Genomic DNA, 21,782 nt, shown 5'->3' on the forward strand with positions numbered 1-21,782 from the left:
CATCTTATAAAATTTGCAGTGAGCTTAGTTCTTGTATTTAATCTAAGAAAGTGTTTTATTAGATGTATACCAAGCTCCAGTAAATCTATTATTGGTACCCATTGGCTTTAATGTTGACAGCAAAAACAATACAGGTTTCTTGTTTTACTTCCCAATTAAGATTACCAATGGCACTGAGAATTAGACCCCGGGTTAGCAAGCATTATTGTCTGGTAGCTGACCAAGTCCAGCTGGTATGAGCTTAAGCCTGTTGGTCTAGAGCAGCTGAATGTGTGAGGAATTGAAGGTTCAAGAGCAAAATACATTTCTGGCTCTTTACAAGCAAGCTTTCCATTTATTTTATTGTGTAAAAAATGTACTTGAAAGAATAAGAAAAGCAACATCCTAAGAGTAGCTTCATAGAAGGCAAGGTATGTTCACAACTTTATAAAAAGTGGTCTACGATTGATAGAAAAAAAGGACAACTGATGCTCTTGGGTTATCGGACAGAAAATGGCTCTATTATCACAATCAACAATGGTAAAAGAATGCATGTTAAAAGCATATATTCCCGAATTCGAAAGGGTGGCAGGAGGCACGTGCATTTTTTCAGTAGCTTCCAACAGTGTAATAATTGCATTTTATTTTAATTTTTCATTGTTGTTTAGAGCAGTTCTGCCAAATTTAATTATTGTGCCAGATTTTAGGATAGTTGTCTGGGATGATGATTGGGTTTGACGACCAATATAAATTTATTTATTTATTTAGTTAAATTTTTTATAACGCCTTTAGCCGGCGCTTTACAAATTAAAAGTTTATTGGGCTAGGGTGGGGAGATAGATGTTTAAATGCTTAAATGAAAGCAGAGGGTCAAAGGCTAGGTCAGGGTCAAGAAAGCAGGGTAATAACAGGAGGTCGGGCCAGAAGTAGCAGTAGGATGGGCTGGGGAGAAGAGATGCTTTTTGAGGGAGGAGTGGAAACTACGCAGTGTGGGTGACTGTTTTATGATAAGTGGGAGTCTTTTCCAATGAAGGGGAGCAAGAAGGTAAAATGAATAGAAACGGGACTGGGCACGGGATGAGGGTGGGACAGAGAGGAACAATAGTGATTGGGAGCATAAAGGACGTGAGGGAATATAGTAGGTTCTCAGTGCAGCCAGATAAGGTGGGGCAAGACCATGGAGAGATTTATACTCAAGGGTAAGGAATGTGAACAGGCAACGGTAATAGACGGGGAGCCAGTGTAGTTGGAGGAGAGGGAGGTATGAAAGGAGTGGGGGAGGTTTAATATGATCTGGCAGAGGCGTTTTGAATTTGTTGTAATGGTGTAAAAGCGTAGAAGGGAAGGAAAGAAAATCTGGGTGTTGACAGGAAAGAAATGATGGGAGAAGTTAAATGAGGAAATAAGGGCTTCAAGGGGTGAGGTGTACATGGAGAATAGCAAGGTTCCCAGGACAGAGCCCTGGGGGACACCAACAGTCAGAGGGGAGAGGGGGGAAGCGAGGCTTTTGAAAGCAACAGCAGAGGTGCATGCAGATAGGTAGGACTGTAACCAGTCAATGGATGTGCCAGAGATGCTGAGGTTAGATAGAGTGAAGAGAAGGATGGGGTGATCGACTGTGTCAAAGGCAGAGGAAAGATCAAGGAGAAAGAGAATTGAGGAAAGACCAGCATGGGAGGAGTTGGTCAGATGATTCTGGACAGTGAGAAGGGCGGTCTCAGTGGAATGGAAGGGATGGAAGCCAGATTGAAATCGTGTGAAGTGAATTGGCGGATATGTAGTGTGATAGGCGTGAGTGGACTAGACACTCAAGGAGCTTAGAGAAATATGGGGAGAGATTGGGCAGTAATTAGCAGGGCAGCCAGGGTCGAGAGAGGGTTTTTTTAACAAAGGGATGGGAGCTGATTTAAAGATGGCAGGACAGATACTGGTGGAGAGGAGTTAAAGAGGGAGACTAGGTAAGGGAGGATAAGAGGGAGGAGTGAGGGTATGAGGGAGGCAGGGACAGGGTCCAGGGGGGAAGAGGTAGGGTGAGCCTTGGCAGTAATGGAGGAGAGTTTAGGTAAGGATGTGGGGAGGAAAGCGGTAAAGAGGGCATTAGGAGCAAGAGGAGCTGGGATGGGAAGCTGAGGGTGGGGACTAGTCTGGGAGAGTGTCAGGAGGTGTAGACGAATAGTAGTAATTTTGGTGGTGAAGTAATCTGTGAGATCAGTAGCAGTGAGGGTTGGGAGGGATGGAAATTGGGATGAGGGAGGGGGACAGAGTAACTTATTGAGGTTGAGAAGAGCTGACGGGAATGGGGGGCCAGAGCAGTGATGAGGGTTAGGAAGTATTCGTGTTTGTCTAGTTCCAGAGCAGAGTGAAAATTGAAGAGGAGGGAGCGGTAGGCTTTGAAGTTCAAAGGTGAGGGGGAGGACTTCCGAAGTCACTTCACCCAACGCAGGGAAGATCAGTCAGTTTTAAGATAAGGGGTAAGCTGTGGTTGGAGGAGGCCTAAATGAAGGAGAATAAGGGCGTGGAGGTGCTAGGGAGTTAAGGGAAGAGGATAGCGCAGTAGACAGGGTGACAGAGGCTAAGTCTGGGTGAAGGGAGGAAAAGTCAGAGATGGGGGGGAAGCAACAAGGAAGAGAGGGAGATCAGGTAACCTGTGTCTAAGGTACAGAGATTTCGGAGGAAGACAAGGAGTGAAGGTAAGGGGGTGAAGAGAGGGGGAGGGGGAGGGGGAGGGGGAGGGGGAAGGAAAAATTGTCAGAGGGAGGTTGAAGGGCAGTTATGATGGATGATGCATAACTAAACTAAAGTTCTCGCTTAGATAATACCCCATTGGTGTAAAATAGTTCAGTTAAGTTTAGATCTGATATTTTATGACAAGGATTTACAGACACTTTTACATATGCATTCATAATTAGGACAAAACAGTGCTGAAGTTCTGATGACCTCAAACTTTGCAATTTTCTCCTGACAGGATTTAACACAGCAACAAACGTAGTTGTCCTGGCTGGCACCAACAGACCAGACATCCTAGACCCAGCTCTTATGAGACCTGGCCGATTTGACAGACAGATCTACATCGGTAAGTGCTGTTTTTTTTTATTTTTTTTATTATTGTTACACTTTATTTTTTAATAAAACTGAAAAAAAGATATTGTGTTTCTTTCTCTTTCCCCAACAAAAGGACACCCTGATATAAAAGGGAGAGCATCTATTTTCAAAGTCCATCTCCGGCCACTAAAACTGGAGCTCAGTCTAGACAAGGAGGGTTTAGCAAGGAAAATGGCTGCATTAACCCCAGGATTTTCAGGTCAGTTTGGAAGCACGGTCACACCCGCGAGCAACTTGATTCAGTTGTGAAATCCAGCATATTGGTAAGAGTGAACTTCAGTAAAAGCCTTGTTCCTTAAAGGAAAAGGACCTGCCAGTATGGAGGTGGTAGTGGGAGTCAATAGAAGAAAAAAAAAAAAGAAAAAAAAGGACAAGTAGTGAATGAAAGTTTTGCTAGTTTACTTTGTGTACAGTGATTTTGTTTTGTGTGTGATCTAGTGGCTTGGAATAAAGTGATGGACAACTCTTCCAGTTTGTGGTGCATGAGGGTGGGACACGTGTCACTGTTTTATCTGATTGAGACACACTTCAAATAATATGCAAATCGCTTTAATGAGCAAGCCATCTGCAAAATGCTAATCATTTTCTAGGAATGACAAAAATAAAAAAAAAGGGGTTTTAATAATCGTGACATCCCATAAATGCTGTGGCAACCCAAATATTGTCCATTGGTATTTTTTAGCTCAATTTAGTGAGTATCACAGAGTATTGGGGGGGGGGTGTATGGATGCACCTGTCTACTCTATTTCAAACTAAGATTTATATACGTGCATACAGTGAATGTCAGTCATGATGATTTTCATGTTACAGATTTGATAGCTAATTTTTGTATTTAGAGTCTTGTTTGGGGATGGATGGCATGACTTGCTCGTTAGTTTCAACTAGTTTTCAGCACTACAATATCACTTAATATATTGAACTGAGAACAAGAGAACAATAATGCAACATTCATTTAGTATTTTCTCAGAGACACATTCAACTAAAACTTTTTTTTAATAAATGGACCAATGAACCAGTGATTTATTTAATCACGACCTAGTAAAACTACTATAAATTATTGCTAGACAAACCAGGTGTTTGGTGCAATAGGCATGCAATTTTCTCCCGGTCATTGTTTGTACTCCTCGGATCGCTGGACGTTTGTTTCAATTCAGACAAAGACGATTAATTTGAGAATGGCATAAACCGCAGGCACTAGTTCCAGACATACCTATTTTATTATACGCTTTAAAAACTTAAATATTATGTATAAAAACCAATGCATTCCGAGTATTTTGAAATACCGATTAGTAGAGCTACGGTACACTTGTCAAGAATAATCCGATCATACCTTATACTATGGTGGGCGAAACAGGCGTCTGGTAATTCTGTCGCTACGCAATTAAGTCATATTAAGAAATTAATTTACAGCAAAGGCATTATTTACATGACCAATTTGCGTCATGTGTGGGTAGAATCTTGATCCCCATCGTTTGGTGCCTACCCTTCCCAAGTTTTATTGCTGTGCAGTGAATGTCTGTTTCCACAGATCTGTGTAACTGTACTGTGCTGCATTTACTGAATCCATTTCCATCCATCTCAAGTTTCATCAACTAGAATGCTGGTCCAGACTATTTGTATTTAACTTGTTTTCTATGTACTTGTTGGCTATACTGTCAGCAGTGAATTCTGTGTCTGTGTTATATAACTCCTGGCTACATTTCTACAGGTGCAGACATCGCTAACGTGTGTAATGAAGCTGCATTAATCGCTGCAAGACATCTCTCAGATGCCATCAACCAAAAGCACTTTGAACAGGCTATTGAAAGAGTAATAGGAGGTAAGCCTAGTATTTAAAAAAAAAAAAAATCCCAATGGTTAGGATGGGGACAGACAGCTGATTACACTATATTCATATTTTCTTTTCAAATTGCTCTAGAACTTAATTTGGTATAGATTTGAGGGGCATGTTAAAAGTAAAATGCACTTTTCTATAGCTTCTTTTAGGGGCCCTCCAAAACGATCACCATTTTGTGAAAGCATACAAGGTGTGCACTGGGAGAACTTTCCAACAGAAATGCAATGCTATTTGACACAAATGCTGCATATTTAAATAAAAAAAGAATTCACACATCCGTTAGTGTTGGGACTAGTCGTCCATGGAAGTAATAAAATATAATTGACCTTAAAATGACTTGAGCTGCCTCTCTGTGGATAGAATCCTAGGAAAAATTGTCAAGGTTTTTTTTTTTTTTTTTTTTTTAAAACAGGTGCTCAAATTTTGCACCAGAAAGACAGCCCTGCTTTATAGCGAGACAGAGATATATACAGTGCCTATAGAAAGTCTACACCTCCTTTCAAAATTCGAATTGCCTTATAGCCTGGAATTAAAATGCATAAAATTAGTTTTATTTTTCATTTATCTACACATCCTACCCCACAACTTCCAAGTGAAAAAAATATTCTAGAAATGTGTCGAAAATTAATTAAAAATAAAAACTGAAATAGCTTAGTTGGATAGCTTAGTCCCTCCACCCCCCCAATAGCAATCCTAAATTATCTCAGGTGTAACCAATCGCCTTAAGAATTACACACCAAGTTAAGTGGCCTCCACCTGTGTTAAATTATAGTGATTCACATGATTTCAGGATAAAGTCAGCAGTTCCTGTAGGTTCCCTCTGCTGGGTAGTGCATTTCAAAGCAAAGACTCAACCATGAGCACCAAGGTGCTTTCAAAAGAACTCCGGGACAAAGTTGTTGAAAGGCACAGATCAGGGGATGGGTATAAAAAAATGTCAAAGGCCTTGAATATCCCTTGTAGCAAGAAGGAGACTGATCAGAGAGGCTACCAAGAGGCCAATGGCAACTTTGTAAGAGCTACAGGCTTTTATGGCCAAGACTGGTCAATGTGTGTATGTGACAACAATATCCCAAGCACTCAACAGTTCTGGCCTGTATGGTAGGGTGGCAAGAAAGAAGCCATTACTCAAGAAAGCCCACCTTGAATTTAGGTGTGCAAAGTTGGTAGAGACCTATCCCAACAGACTCACAGCTGTAATTGCTGCCAAAGGTGCCTCCACCAAGTATTAACTCAGGGGGGTGGAGACTTATCCAGTTATGATCTTTCAGTTTTGTATTTTTAATATATCATTTTTTTCCTCAATAAAATTTTTTTTCTCCTTAACAGTGTGGAGTATGGTGTGTTGATAATGTGAAAAAAAGTTTATGATTGTACACAGTAATAGGATACAGTAAACCAGTTAAAAGTTTCTATTTTCAGTTTCACTGAGTAAATATGTTATTTTGAAAATCTAGGACCAACTGTTTTTGATTTTCAACTAATCTTATTTGTTTATTATGTTCATATTGGTGCTGTTTTCATAATACTTGTGCTGCACCACATATAAGGTGAGGTTACAGCCTCAAAGTTCCTCAAAAATGCTACAAATACCCTACCGCATGTCTAAAGTTTCTGTAACCAGCTGAATCTCTCTGTGATTGGAATAATGATCTCCCTCCTGAGAATATATACCTTAACTTATTATTGCACAGTTCTAGTTCCTAAATTGGAGTGAGGTGGCAGGGGTAGATGCATTTGTCGAAACCAAAGTTTAATTCTAGAAGCTTCACTGACATTTAATGTTGTACATTTATGTATTTATTTATTTATTTTAAATCTAGGTCTGGAAAAAAAGACTCAGGTCCTTCAGCCAACAGAGAAGAAAACGGTGGCCTACCATGAGGCTGGGCATGCGGTAGCAGGCTGGTTCTTGGAACACGCGGATCCCTTATTAAAGGTGAGGGTTACAAAAGACTGGTGAACTTTCTACTCTCACCCAGGCCGGGCGGCAGCATGAACGCTGTGGGGAAGGCATCCACTTATTTAGGGGGACTCATTTTGAAAAAGATAAATCAATGCTGTCAAACAACTTGATGATAACTGATACTGTGCCATAATGACCAGTCTATTGCTGTTCCAGTAAACACTTAAGTTTCTCACCTTTGTAGAGAGCAGCAACAGTGGGTTTCCTAATAAACTTGTAGAGTCGCACACATTAAAGAATTCCTCTACTCTTTCAGGCGACTTGGCAAATATGACTAAACACAACTGGTGATTTTAAAGTAATATATATATATATATATATATATATATATATATATATATATATATATATATATATATATATATATATATATATATATATATGCTATATATATATTTGCATCCATTTTTGAACTCCCCCATGCCAGCCTGACATCACGCTAGCTCCATCGTAGCACTGACTGAGCATTTTGGAAGTACTAAGCCCAGTTTTCTGTATTTCTGCTATGACCGTGTTAGTAAGTGATAAAGCGTCAAGTGTATCATTGGTGGCTATTGTTAGAAGCCTTTCTTTGATGTCATAGCTTTCTGCAAGAAAACGAATTACAATGGAGATATTTTCACATCCTGTTGGGTCTCATATTCCATCCACTTTCACAGTGTACCACGAATCTCCAGTTTCACAAACTATTTCTTGTTTTACTGTATCACTATTATTTCAATGATTTCATTCTGAATGTCATGACAGGTATACTTAGCATTGCCAGGGATTTTGTAGACTTTCCTCAATGTATATTCAAATAAATATAAGAAAAGTCCACTGGACCCTTCTGCCACATTATCGATATCGATATCACTACTACCTTTCCCATAGCGCTATGCCTTTTTCTTTCGTTCCACTCCGTCATGCGTATTTAATCAGTTATTAGATTCAGTTGCATATTTCCAATCACAGTATCTATTGAAACTAAGTGCCAGATCAGCATTTCCTGTCGAGCCAAATTTTCGACACAGGAAACGGAATGCTGCATCCGCCATCTGCATTCTGTGAATATTCTATTCACTCTCTGTTTTTATACCATGAACTCACAAGTGACCTTTTCTTGCCTCCAAAATCACAAATGGGGAACGTAGAAAGGATTACCTGAGCTGGATTTTCCCGCACCTAAATCATTAGACAGTTTAACTGCTGGGGCCTTGTCGCTCTGCTGCGACTCGGTTGCCATCCACTGCCCTTCATCGGTTACTGTGGGCCTGTCTTCAGTGACCGCTGTTGATGACTACTGCTACCAGACACATTTTTTCATTTGTTTTAAACCATTTTCTTATATCCATTTTCAACGCCAATTTTTCAGCTAAATTAAATACAACAATGTGTCCGTGTTTTTAACAGTCTTCATCAAACATGCACAGTGAACACTGCAATATGTATCCGCCCTTGAAACACACAGATTAGAAAACGTCACAAAACCACGATGTCACTAAGGCACACAAAGACCAGGTATTACTGGTACTAATTTGTATACAAGCCTAGAAATTTTACAGAACCAACTAGACATTATTATTATTATTATTATTATTATTATTATTATTATTATTATTATTATTGTGCTTTACTTTTTGATTAATGATTTCTCAGATTTTTTTTTTTTTTTTTATATCACTATCATGTGACTCTCACCAGTAGATGGTGGAGTCACATGATAGTGTTAAATGTTTGATTTCTTTTTATTTCTGTAGGTTTCCATAATCCCTCGTGGAAAGGGGCTGGGCTACGCACAATATCTGCCAAAAGAACAGTACCTGTACACCAGAGAGCAGCTCCTTGACAGGATGTGCATGACTCTGGGAGGAAGGGTGTCGGAGGAGATCTTTTTTGGTCGAATTACTACCGGAGCACAGGATGATTTGAAGAAGGTCACGCAGAGTGCATATGCTCAGGTCTGTTAAAGTTTGTCTTACATTTGGACTTTGCTCTGTTACTTGGTGTCTGATTCTTATTTATGTCTTGCATCACACCATTTTATGGTGTTTATCTCTCACATTTGTGACACGAAAAGACCTCTTAGGTATAAAATATTTATATTTATTGCCTTCTTGTATCCGGAAAAGCAGTTTGTTATTATTTATAAACATTTTGGTATACATAAGTTGCACAACTTTGTGAAGCAGAATTAATAATCCATTATGTACCACAAAGATCGTTCTAAATTTGTCTGCCCATACAAGTTTCTGTGTTAGAATATTCTCAAAATTCTAGTTCAAGGTACAGCAGTTCCTTTTGAAAGGTTAAAGTGTGTTCCAGATTTAGGGGTTCATTCATTAAAAAGTGTAGTCAATAGTTATTCCATCAAAGCAAACTTACTGTGGTTTGGACTTGCAGAGCATCAATTCAATGTAAGAATACAATTTAATTGTGCATTTAAAGTGCATTTTGGATAGAGAGAAATGCATGCTGCTGTTTAGGGAAGTGCTGTTTTGAAGCACGCTCTCTCACTGGAAGTGGTGGGACACTGGTTTGAAGCTCATGTAAAAAGGGGTTAAATTGTATAAAAATCATAATTGTTTTGCTTTGTACAAGGATTGTTGATAGTGTTTGTGACCAGGATGGCTTGCAGTGGTGACGTCAGACCAGAAACAGACTCAGGATATAGCGGGTGAAACTGAGGCACAGGAACGCTCAGTGTTTTATTAAATAATAGAAAACTAAGGATTTAAAAAAACAAAACAAAACACACACAAAACAAAGGGCGCGTTGGCCAAACAAATAAACAAATAATAAACAAAATCTCAGTGAACAAAACAAACAAGTATCGTGCTGGGTTTTAGCCAGCACGTATAGAAATTGTTTTTAGTTTAGTTTTAAATTCCCCCTCACACAGACTTATGTCTCTCCTCACTCTTACACTCCACCTCGAGTGCAGACAGCTGCAGGCTTTTATATTCTGGCCGAGGGGTTAACTAGCTATTAATTAAATTACCTTATTACCCCTCGGCCACAGTCTGCACAAGATTAAATAAGAATGCTTGACTGTCAGCTAGTTAAATAATCAGTAGCTGATGAGTCACGCATCCTCACGACATTTTCAAAAATAAAAACAAAAACCTGGCGGACAGCATCTCGCTCGTCCGGCCAAACAATACAGAATAAATAATAATAATATTCGGATGTATATACGAATTTAGAAGTAGAATGTTTATCTACGTTGATTTAAATGATTGCCAAACAAGTGCCTGCAAAGTTACTCGTGTGCATTGTAATCAGAGCTGTGGTGAACGCTGTGGTAAAATCCAGAATGCCGAACTGTTGAGTTAGTTATAAACCCCTGTTTAGGGGTTACCCAGAGTGGTTAAACAGTACTTGTATAACTGCTGCTCTGGCCCTTGGGTTATTAGTTCCCTACATCTGTTTTATATGGGTAATAGGACAGAAAGGTAACATCTGTTACATACTAATAAAATGTTTTTTTCTTTTTTAAATATCAAATTCCCATTGGTCTTATTTATTTATTTCTTTTTAGATTATTGACTTCTATTTATTTGTTATTATATTTATTTATTGACTTCTATTTATTTATTTACGCATTATCAGTGTTATTATGCAGGACAGCCACTGTAAGATTGTTACCTTTATTAAAAATGTGCAATGATTAATCTACCAGTTAATCAACCAATGGCCATTAAGCGCTTTAAAATTTTTTATCAAGTGACAGTCTTAATTTTAAATGTATTCAGTGTTGGTGTCTGCTTTTGACATGTCTTTCTGTTGTGTAGATTGTGCAGTTTGGAATGAATGAAAAGGTGGGTCAGGTGTCCTTTGATCTTCCTCGGCAAGGAGAAATGGTATTGGAGAAACCCTACAGCGAGGCCACGGCCAGACTGATTGACACTGAAGTGCGCATCCTTATCAACACTGCCTATGAGCGCACGCAGAAGCTCTTGACAGAGAAAAAAGCTGAAGTTGAAAAGGTTAGATGCTGAAAAAGTCAAACACTCAAAATCGGCAGCGCTTCTTCCAGAAGTTTATCACTGTGTTTTTGCAGTTTCCCCGTTCTCTTCCCATGGGTATACTATGCATTAGACTATGCCGGTACCATAGTTCACAGTGGATTTTCAATATGCTTTACCATTTCTTTCTAGCATTTACAATGCTTTCACTATGCATTATTACATTATACTTTTATAATTGTTAGTATATTTATCTCTTTCCTTTGTTATTTCAATATCCATTAATTCACTCAAGCCTTAGTGGAAGCAGATAAGTTGTTGGTTTAGCATCTATAATTCTTTATGCCAAACAGAAAGAGTTTCTATTGAAAAAAAAAAAAACCTGCAGTTTAGCTACAGTTCTTTTGAGGTTTGGAATCCTTCACCGATAGGCACAGTTGTGTCCCCCCCCCCACCACACACACCTTTCATCTTTTGGTTCTTTGCTTGTATTTTATACTTCAATGTGCAATATATTTCAAAGAAGGTAAAGTTGATTCCTGGTACAAGAACACCTGTACTTTGATGGTCTAGCAATCAGCAATCAGCAATAGAGTCAGAAGTTATAGGGAAAAAAAAAAAATGCAAAGAATTAAAAGATCTTAGACAGGAAAAGAAGACCAGTGATCATGGATCCATTGTTAGTAAGTATCCTGGTTAGTTTTCATTCAGAAAGTACTATTCATTTAATTGACTGGTTGGATGAGGGAGGTACAAGTTTTAAATTGATACTACCTTGCTTACATTTGATGGGTTACCAGGTTTATTTTAGTCCTGGGAGATTTTTTTTTCTGTAGCTATACACCCTTTTCTGATAATTCAGGAGATTTTAAATAATTTTCTAATGTGTGTTGTTGTTGTTTTTTTATATATCATTTATTTTATTACTTACTGTAATCAACAACTACTGGTTTCTGTTCCTTTTAATTCAGATTGCGCTAAGACTTTTGGAAAAAGAGGTGCTTGATAAGAACGATATGGTAGAATTGTTAGGAGGCAGGCCTTTTGCTGAGAAATCGACTTACGAAGAATTTGTGGAAGGTACAGGTGGCCTTGATGAGGATACAACACTCCCAGAGGGTCTTAAAGACTGGAACAAAGACCGAGAAAAGGAAGAGTACGCACGACAGATCACCGGAGGAATGCCATTCTGAATGGCAGTCATTGTACAGTATCTCTATGACTCGCGCTGCAGTGCATTTAAAAACATGCTTTTAATGCAGCCTTGGGCTCAGTTAACCCACAAGCCAAACAAACATTAATGCATGCAGTTGGCTGTCAGCTTTGTGCAACTGCTCATACCAGAAGTTCTTCTTATTAGTGATCACAGCTGCTAAAGATCCTTACAACACTGAGTGGATAACTTTCTAGTTAGTTGGCAGAGTGCAGTGTCATCCACATGTTGGTTTTTATAACAAAACAAGAGTGGTGTAGTGTATATATATATATATATATATATATATATATATATATATATATATATATATATATATATATATATTTTTTTTTTTTTTTTTTAATGAACAATAATTACGCTATATACATCATTTGCAATTTATTGATGGAATGATACTGCAGCTGTCTTTAAAAGATATTACAATGTTGAATGTATTTATGTTGATTGTAAATACTTTGTAACATTTAAATACTGTAGTTGTGAGTTGTCACTGAATAATGGGAGACAAAATCCTTGTTTGCTGCGTTACTAGTGAAATATGTAAGTCTACATGGGTCTTCTTGGTTAACAGATCAAAGTGTGTATCACACAGTGCACATTTTTTTCTTTTTTGTAATTAGAACTTTTTTGGTTATGTTCGGAACATTAAAACAAGTGAATAAACTACACCTTGAGTTAAGTTTTCATTCAGAAAGTACTATTCATCTAATTGATAGGTTGGATGAAGGAGGTACAGGTTTTAAACTGATCCACCACCATACCGATATATTGCGGTTGTCTCGGTCCACTATAAATCCGCTATATATCAAGGGCTGCGATATAGCAAGAGACCCATAGAAAAACAACTAGACTGGCAAATACTGTGCAACCACTCCCTCATTTTATCGGGGGCGTCAGGGTCCAGTATAAATCCTCTACACAGCCTGCTTTTTTTCTCATTTTTCGTATAAAAAGCAGCACACAGTTTTAATTCGTACAGCAGAATTTAATTGCTCCTTTCTCAAATGCACAAACCTGCTACATTGAAAAAATCCATTCCCAACACACAAGGCTTGTTGCTAGGGAGCTGACGTCACTGTGACTTGCTAGTGCATTGCTGCTGCCACACATGAACACCTTGTTGGCTAAAATAAAACCCGCTTCAGCAAGTAGATATTTAATTTACTTTGTGTTATTGTGCAATACATGTGTATATGATAACAGTACAATATTAATGTTTTATTTTAATTGTTTTGTACATTGTTGTTTGTGATGTGCAGTATGAAATAAAACAAACAGTAATTCTAAGTTCCTATGTATATTGCAGCTAAGGCACATGCAGTTAGTAAAAACGGGGAGCCAACTCCAGGACTGCTATATATCTGAATCCGCAGTATAGCGAGGGGTGGGTTTACTACCTTTCATACATTTGATGGGATACCAGGTTTATTTTAGTCCTTGGAGATATTTTCTCCCAAGACTAATTAAAGCCAGTGTAAGTAAATTCAAGCCAAAGATTCTATGGAATTGCTCTTTAGCCCCCCCAAAAATTGAGCTAATGTGAAATAATAAACTAAACAGTAAATCTCATACATAGTATTTTTATTTTATTTTTCCCTAACACAACTTCAGCACTGCAATATTAAAAGAGCCTTATTCTTACCAAATGTAATTCTAAATACTAAATCAGAATCTCTGCATTCATAAAATTGTGCAGTAATATAAAGTTCTAATACCTGAACCGTAACTGTACTTGCCCAAAAGGCATATTAGTGATTCAGTTATATGACGAGCTGTGAAAGTTTTCTTCACATTCACCTACATTACTAGACTAAACCCGTATGTAGGAATCTAATTACTGTAAATAAACACTGAGAAAGGTATACAAATGAAAATTCAGAATATTGGAAATTAATGATTGTTTTGTTTATTCATTCACTTCTTCCTCTTCCTCCTCGAATGTCTCCTCTCCATCAGCTGTGGCCTCCTGGTACTGCTGGTACTCAGAGACAAGGTCGTTCATGTTGCTTTCTGCCTCTGTAAACTCCATCTCATCCATCCCTTCCCCAGTGAACCAGTGGAGGAAAGCCTTTCTCCTGAACATGGCAGAAAACTGCTCTGAGATTCGCTTGAACAGCTCCTGAATAGCGGTGCTGTTGCCTATGAACGTGGAAGCCATCTTGAGGCCTTGGGGAGGAATGTCGCACACTGCCACCTTGACATTATTTGGAATCCACTCCACAAAGTAACTACTGTTCTTGTTCTGGACAGCCAGCATCTGCTCGTCCACCTCCTTCATCGACATGGGACCCCGGAAGACGGTGGCCACTGTTAGGTAGCGCCCGTGCCTTGGGTCGCAGGCAGCCATCATGTTCTTGGCGTCAAACATTTGCTGTGTCAGCTCGGGGACTGTGAGAGCACGGTACTGCTGGCTGCCACGGGCTGTGAGCGGTGCGAAACCAGGCATGAAGAAATGCAGGCGAGGGAATGGCACCATGTTGACAGCTAGCTTCCGTAGATCAGCGTTGAGCTGTCCTGGGAATCTCAGGGAGGTGGTGACCCCACTCATTGTCGATGACACCAAGTGGTTCAGGTCCCCATACGTGGGAGTGGTGAGCTTGAGTGTGCGAAAGCATATGTCGTAAAGGGCCTCGTTGTCGATGCAGTATGTTTCATCAGTATTCTCAACCAGCTGATGGACGGACAAGGTGGCATTGTAAGGTTCAACTACAGTGTCTGACACTTTTGGAGAAGGCATGACGCTGAAGGTATTCATAATCCTGTCGGGATACTCCTCTCGGATTTTGCTGATGAGTAGTGTTCCCATTCCAGAGCCTGTGCCTCCTCCTAGGGAGTGAGTGAGCTGAAACCCCTGCAGACAGTCACAGTGCTCGCATTCTTTCCTCACCACATCCAGCACAGAGTCCACCAGCTCGGCCCCTTCGGTATAATGGCCTTTTGCCCAGTTGTTCCCTGCACCTGTTTGTCCTGTAGTAATACAACAAAGCCAAATCATTTTTAAAAATGTTATCCCTGTAAATGTTTTACTCTAACAAAAAAAAGAGCCTTTTGATGACAACATCAATGTTATGGTATCCTGCAATGCACTGAAGAAATCATAAAATCATTTAGTTGCAATGATGTTTCTGATGAAAACTAGTGCAGAAGCACCAAAATGTGTGTGTGGTTTTTAAATGGTATAAATATATATATATATATATATATATATATATATATATATCGCGAATCTATCTATCTATCTATCTATCTATCTATCTATCTATATATATACACACACACACACACACACACACACACACACACACACAGAGATTTGGTGCCTGAGCTTTAATTATACTGTACTTTATTGGCCAAGCCAGTCACATGGGATGTGCTGATCAAGTGTGTGAAACTGTATTTGTGTGCTATCATATATTTATACATGTATTTACCACTTTAATATATGATAAACTATAGAAAGTTCTCTCTCTCTTCATACACAGAGACAGCACTCACGTATCTGACCCTATAAGATTGTGACTTTAGTGACGGTTAAACATGTCTGATGCATATCTGATTATTTCACTTTGGCCTGTTCCAATCCTTGTATATTTTTGTGTTCCCTGAAAAAACAGACAATGTCCACCTATTATCATTAACCACTTAATCCTTTACAGGGTCATTGTGAGCATGAGCCAGAGCCTATCCCAGCAGTCACAGGGCACAAGGCAGGACCACACTCTGGACAGGGCAATTTAGAATGACCAATCAACCTGAACAGCATATCTCTGAACTGTGAGAGGAAACCAGAGTACCTGGAGAAAACCCATACAGACATGGGGAGAACATGCAAATTCCATACAGAGACCCCCTAGGCTGGCATTGAACATCAAAAATACAAATCTGAAAGGACTGTGTTTTAAAATAAGTAAGCTTCCACTTAGAAGTACTCTACTGTTTTTTTGGTACAGTACTATATTTAACAGAAGTAGTATTTTAATTCAGAACGCTATGATTCTGAGAATATCACTTGCCAAAACTAGAGATGTCACGTTAACTGTAATACAGTACATACTTTTAAATCTGGTACGTATTGTAATTTCCCATTAATGACCTAACAGCAAAATGAACTCAAAATGCTACCCATGCACAGAACTGTGTAAAACGTAAAGTCAATGCAATTTAGCAAAATAATATTTTAAAAAAATAAATAAATAAATAAATAAACAAGTTTCCACAATTACAATAGTATCCAAAGTCAGTATTCAAAATTGCAGAATATAGTGCTTGATAAGGCCCTAATGTCTTGCCTGATAACGGCAGCCTGCAGTTGCTTGCATTGTCTGGTTCCTTTGGCTGCTTGTGTGGGTGGGAATGGCGAGTTAAGGTTAAAAACACTAACGGCACATTTCATTGCTTTTGTGGTGATGAGCTCAACCCTAACTGCTGCATTAACATAGTCTTCTGCAATGAATTTCCTTCAGGAGATAATTATAAACTACAGCACTTCTGAGGAGGTGTTCCATACATAACTGCTGCGTTTTACCACATTGTATTAGACATGTTAATGCAAAAAGTTCAAACTCAGTAATTCTAACAAAATAGTAAAACAATGTTGATCGGTTGTATCTACATAGTTTTGGAACTCTATGATGCATAATTGTAAGGTAAGAAATGAAGTGTCTCTTAAGGTGGGTTCATAAGTGACAATGTAATCTAGTGGCCCTTTATGTCAGTTTAAACAGGTTTTAATGGACAAGACATGAGGTTCGTTCCACCAGGTCTCAAAATGCCTCATGTTTTGTCCATAAAAAACCTCTTTAATTATCATCTATTAATTAAACATGTATAATGCAATCTTCATTAACAATAAAAAAAAGAACTTTAAACATAAATAATTATTTTTAGAATTGACAGCAAGGAATTAATATATTGCTAATTTTTTATTATTTAAAACTATATATATATATTTTATGAGTGTATTAGGGCAAGCACATACTCCCCCTGTTCCTGACAGCTGCACAGATACCAAACCGCTTGGCAGTGCTGAAGAGGCTGTCAGCACTATGCTGGAATCAGGTACACAATGAAGCTTGTTAGTCAGCATTCTGGTCAAAGCTGCTGGCAAGTATAAAAATGCCTCATGTTGTATCCTAAACCTAGACACTACAGGGTGCTGTGGAATAAAAGGGAAAATCTCCTAAAGAGAACTTTTACATTTAAATACAGGGAAAAAAAAAAAAAAAAAAAACAGTAGCATAAACCTCCTGAAAAAGTGCACAAACTCTAGCAGTGAATTGCAGAAATTATTCTATTACCATAAAACAACACTCTTCGGTCCTGGCAAGAACAAGTGCTCTAAATTCCTGTATGTACTGTTAGTATTAAATATAATTGACAAAAAAAAACAATACCTTATTGCACTTTGCTGTTGTATACTCACCAAAAATTAAGTTATCAGGTCTGAAAAGTTGACCAAAAGGCCCTGATCGAACACTATCCATCGTGCCAGGCTCCAGATCAATCAGAACTGCTCGTGGAACGTACTTCTGGGCTGAGAGTGAACGAGAATGAGAATATAAAGGAAACAAGTCCTAATGACTAGCAAGGGACCATGACGATGGGCCCTACTCATGAAACTGTATACAATGTTACAGGAGTAGCAAGACAATATGCATTTAAGAGTTCTTAGATAACCCTCCTGAGTTCTTTACTTTATGATTTTAAACACCAATGTTTAATTTTCTTTTAGAAAAAAGTTGGTGTTAACGTAGCACAATGGTGATGAATAGGGCCCATTGTGTGGCCTTTTTTTTTACATCTAAACCCTTTGAAAATGGTTAATGAACTGCAAACACCGTAAGATGTGGATTCTTATAAGCCATGTGACAGGAAGAAAGAAAAGTAAAAAGTTAATCTTTTTTTATTCCAATTACGTTACATTTTTGTTTTAAAATTCAAGACTCAAATTGTTTCTACAGACTAACTTTTTGTCTTAGTTTGTCTAATTTTACAATTAAAACCACATTGTTGTATCTCTTTAGTTTCTTTTTTTTAATCAAATTATGTAGTAGACTCTTTTTAATTTAACAGTTTCATTCATTTTTCTGTGTCGAAGCACTGTGGGACCCTTATGATGAAAGACGCTATAGAAATGCGAATGGTTGTTGCACTGCTTCCACTCTACAAGTACAAAAGGAATGGATGGCATGTTTTCTGAGTCAGACTCAAACGAGTAAACAAGCCTGTGTTGTGTAAATGTAATTTAGACCTTCGGGAGAGCATCATATAATGGATAAAAGTAGAGATCTCTCTTGCTTCTGAGACAGACCTAAAATATATACCAGACCTATACACAATGTTAGAGTGCACTGTATTGTAGCAAGTACTGTTTACTCTGTAAACAACAACGATCCACTGGCAACCTTTTGAAGAAGTGCAGAGGGTTTAACCCCAGCCCAGGTCAATAAACTATGTCCTGGCTAATTCCACCTATCCTGGGAAATAAAAAATAAATAAAAAAACTAATCTTAAGTAAATGAGGACTGTACATCAGTGGATCTGACTGTAATCCATATTTTTTATAACTAAATAAATAATGCTAATACAAACTCCTGATCTATTTAATGGTAGGTTTAGCTCCAATTTATGAAAGGTCCAGTTCTTATCAGAATGTATATGCCAAAGCCTGTTGAAACCAAGAGGATTATAACCACATCGACACACATTTCTTGTCACTTCGGTTGGGTACCACATGAGCTGTATTCACATAAATAGCTAGTATTTAACCCCCTTAATCCTTCGGATATTTCACTGTCAATGAATGTGTTCAACCGCGATTCATATTGACTTGTAAACTTACAGGATGCCTCGTTATAGTAAACGTTTATCCTCTCCAGCTGCAGAGTTGAGTCGCCGACATAGTTTCCTGCTGGGTCGATGCCATGTTCATCACTGATCACTTCCCAAAACTGTGCAAAATTAGAAACAGGTGATTCGGTGCCCAGCCTCGGTGTCTACAGACCCCCCTGATTACTTATACAATCGCCTTTTTGTGTAAATTATCAATACATCGTCAAAGAGCAACTGGAGCCTGTCTGGACAGATGATGAATTCTTAACAGAATAGAATAAAACTTAATAGCGGTTCTTGCTGAGTAGCTGAGCGAAAAATGTTATAAGAAAGATTATCAGGAACTTAAAAAAAAAATAAACCTATACTAAACTTTATGCTAGATACTAATAGTAAATAACTTTTTAATCTATGGCCTAACGTTTCGAATTTTTTTTATGATTGAGACATAGGCCCTTCATAATTTAGATATTTTATTTAAAATCATGTAATCAAAGAAACTAATAAAATATATCGCAAGTGTACCGGAAGCCATAATAGTAGTGCAGTATTTCGTGCGATTTCGAAATGTCACATTTTTCAATTTTTGTCAGTTTTTCGTTAAGTATATAGGAAACTACAACGCCATATTTCGACATGTTAACAGAACATTATTCAGGTTTCATTCAACTTCATGAAGACATGTATATGTGATGGAAAACTCTGGCCTTAGCTGTACATAACAGAATTTAAAAAAAAAAAAAAAAACGAAATTCTAGCGATGACTATTTTTAATATACATAAACATACTGAGGGGACACGCCCTATACTGTACTGAATTACCAAAAAAAAAAAAAAAAGTTATTTTAACTTGAAATTCTGCCTCATAAATAAAATTAAAAAAAAAAAAAAAAAATAATCAAATTTACTAATTGAAAAAAAGTGCAATGCTGACAATATCGTTGTAATTTAACAGATTAAAACAAAAGAACTACAACTGAAATGAAAATAGAATAAACAATAAAACCATTATACAGAACTAGTTTACCTTGGTTCCAATTTGGTTACCACATTGGCCTGCTTGTATGTGAACTATTTCCCTCATAGTGCCGGTCTGCTGGTTGATCTGTCGATTTGTTGAGAAACGGTCACCGACTGTCCGTGGACTCCCCACTTCTGAAGTTTAACAGCACTGTCCGAGGAACACGACGAGATGTAATTGTACACCCGTGCCTAGTCTAGCCAGCCTACACAGGGCAGGGTCTGTCTGCGAACGACACCACATTCGAGCAATCATATCCACGAGGGTTTAAGTCTGCTATTTTATTTATTTATTTATTGTTTTGTTTTGTTTCGTTTCAGCTGTCGGAAAATACTTTAAATCAACGCAAACACAACGTCAGTTAAACACACAGGAAACCGAACCGGCAGTGTCATGTAGATGTTTGCAATGTAAAATACCACTGCATGTAGATATTTGATAGTCATTTACAGTACAGATAAGTTTTGTAACACTGTACTACCATTGAAATATAATTTGTTCATGGGTAAACCATAGGTATAGTGCTCCATCCATAGAAAATGTATTACTTTGGCAATTTGCCCACAGTGCAAAACCGGGCTACTAGTCTTTAAATGAATTATAGAACTTAGTTAATTAAAAGAAGACCAGAAAAGTAATGCAATCTTCAAAGACTTGTTAAAGAATAGAAAATGTTTTATTTGTCTTTCATTATAAGGGACTGCTGCATCTAGCACTCCACGTTAGGGCCATGTCTATTGAGCTTAAATCAAATTCAAACAATAAAAATGCATTGGAATCCTATTCCATTTGTTCCACAGTACTGGTTGGTAACTATCAAAGCTAATTGGATGGCACAGATGTGTACACGATGTCCATTTGCTGCAAAGTTTGCTTGTGATCTTGTCTAACAGCTGCCAAGTTACAGGTGACAGCCTCTGATACATAAAACACACTAGAAAAGGGGGCTTGGGATACAGTAGGTCAATACTACCATCTGAGTGCTTAATATCCCCTACTGGGGCTGAAATACATATGTATTCATATTCCTTATTATTCTGTAGATGCTTTGTTTTAGATCATACAGCTCTAATTTTGAATTTACAGTACTTGTTATTACTGACATGCTTGTTAAACAGTGTTCTTTGGTATTGCTGGGTTAACGTGTTATATTTTATTTTTTTAAATATGTTACATAATTCCCTTAAGAAAATATGCTTGTCTACTTTTCAGTATAATTATACAAATTTTTTCATCAGCTTTTCTATGTTTCTACACAATAAAATCTGTTTTATTAAATTACCGTTAAATACAGCACACGTGTGTGTGTGTGTGTGTGTGTGTGTATATATATATATATATATATATATATATATATATATATATATATATATATATATATATATATATATATACAGGTATTGAAACCACTTCTAATGTACGTGCGGACCTGTCTTCAGGTGTTTGCAAGAAGCACATTATTACCTTTGCTGTGTCCCATGTTATCCATATTTAGATTTATGTTTTAAAATATATTTTTATTTTTGACTCACATTATGGGTCATAAATTAACTGGGCAATACATTTCTCAACATTTATTTGGGGGCATTTGTGAGGTTGAAAAAAAAAATGTGTTCTGAGGATCGCAGTATAGGATCCAGATCACGCTGATTTTCTGTTCCCACAATAAGCCATTCATTTCAATCAGCATTGTTGCAGGACACAGCATGAACTGAATGCACTGCGAACTTTAGAAGAAAAATTTATCTTTCACCTGGAAAATGTTCCAGAGTAAAAGTTGAAAAAAGTAAATCCCTAGTTTATTTACCTGTGATATGAGAATTAAAAAAAAAAAAAAAAAAAAGTGATATGGACAACAGGGAATGCAGCAAAAACACAGTGTT

General features: G+C 37.7%; 2 protein-coding genes across 5 annotated transcripts in view; one reads left to right on the top strand and one right to left on the bottom strand.

Annotated features, from left to right (window-relative positions):
- Nucleotides 1–12,301, top strand: part of LOC121313152 (AFG3-like protein 2) — a 29,944-nt gene extending 17,643 nt beyond the window's left edge. For all 3 annotated transcript variants that reach the window (XM_041245374.1, XM_041245373.1, XM_041245375.1), the window contains 7 exons: nucleotides 2,945–3,052; nucleotides 3,155–3,280; nucleotides 4,790–4,900; nucleotides 6,742–6,857; nucleotides 8,624–8,824; nucleotides 10,658–10,852; nucleotides 11,803–12,301. In XM_041245374.1, coding sequence (XP_041101308.1) covers nucleotides 2,945–3,052; nucleotides 3,155–3,280; nucleotides 4,790–4,900; nucleotides 6,742–6,857; nucleotides 8,624–8,824; nucleotides 10,658–10,852; nucleotides 11,803–12,024 — 1,079 coding nt within the window. In that variant the 3' untranslated portion in view covers nucleotides 12,025–12,301. The remainder of the gene's footprint in view (nucleotides 1–2,944; nucleotides 3,053–3,154; nucleotides 3,281–4,789; nucleotides 4,901–6,741; nucleotides 6,858–8,623; nucleotides 8,825–10,657; nucleotides 10,853–11,802) is intronic.
- A 1,058-nt stretch (nucleotides 12,302–13,359) lies between these two features.
- On the bottom strand, nucleotides 13,360–20,141 carry LOC121313153 (tubulin beta-5 chain). Of its 2 annotated transcripts, XM_041245376.1 has the most exons (4): nucleotides 19,906–20,141; nucleotides 18,889–18,997; nucleotides 17,470–17,580; nucleotides 13,360–15,014 (listed from the first exon to the last, which is right to left on the bottom strand). In XM_041245376.1, exons 1-4 carry the CDS (start codon nucleotides 19,960–19,962, stop codon nucleotides 13,954–13,956), a joined length of 1,338 nt encoding a protein of 445 aa, XP_041101310.1. In that variant the 5' UTR covers nucleotides 19,963–20,141; the 3' UTR covers nucleotides 13,360–13,953. The 2 variants fall into 2 exon arrangements, with proteins under 2 accessions (XP_041101310.1, XP_041101311.1); XM_041245377.1 differs by lacking the exon at nucleotides 18,889–18,997 and having other exon boundaries at nucleotides 19,906–20,139.
- Between the last annotated feature and the right edge of the window lie 1,641 nt (nucleotides 20,142–21,782).

Source organism: Polyodon spathula, chromosome 3, assembly GCF_017654505.1.
Source record: "Polyodon spathula isolate WHYD16114869_AA chromosome 3, ASM1765450v1, whole genome shotgun sequence".
NCBI classification, from domain to species: domain Eukaryota; kingdom Metazoa; phylum Chordata; class Actinopteri; order Acipenseriformes; family Polyodontidae; genus Polyodon; species Polyodon spathula.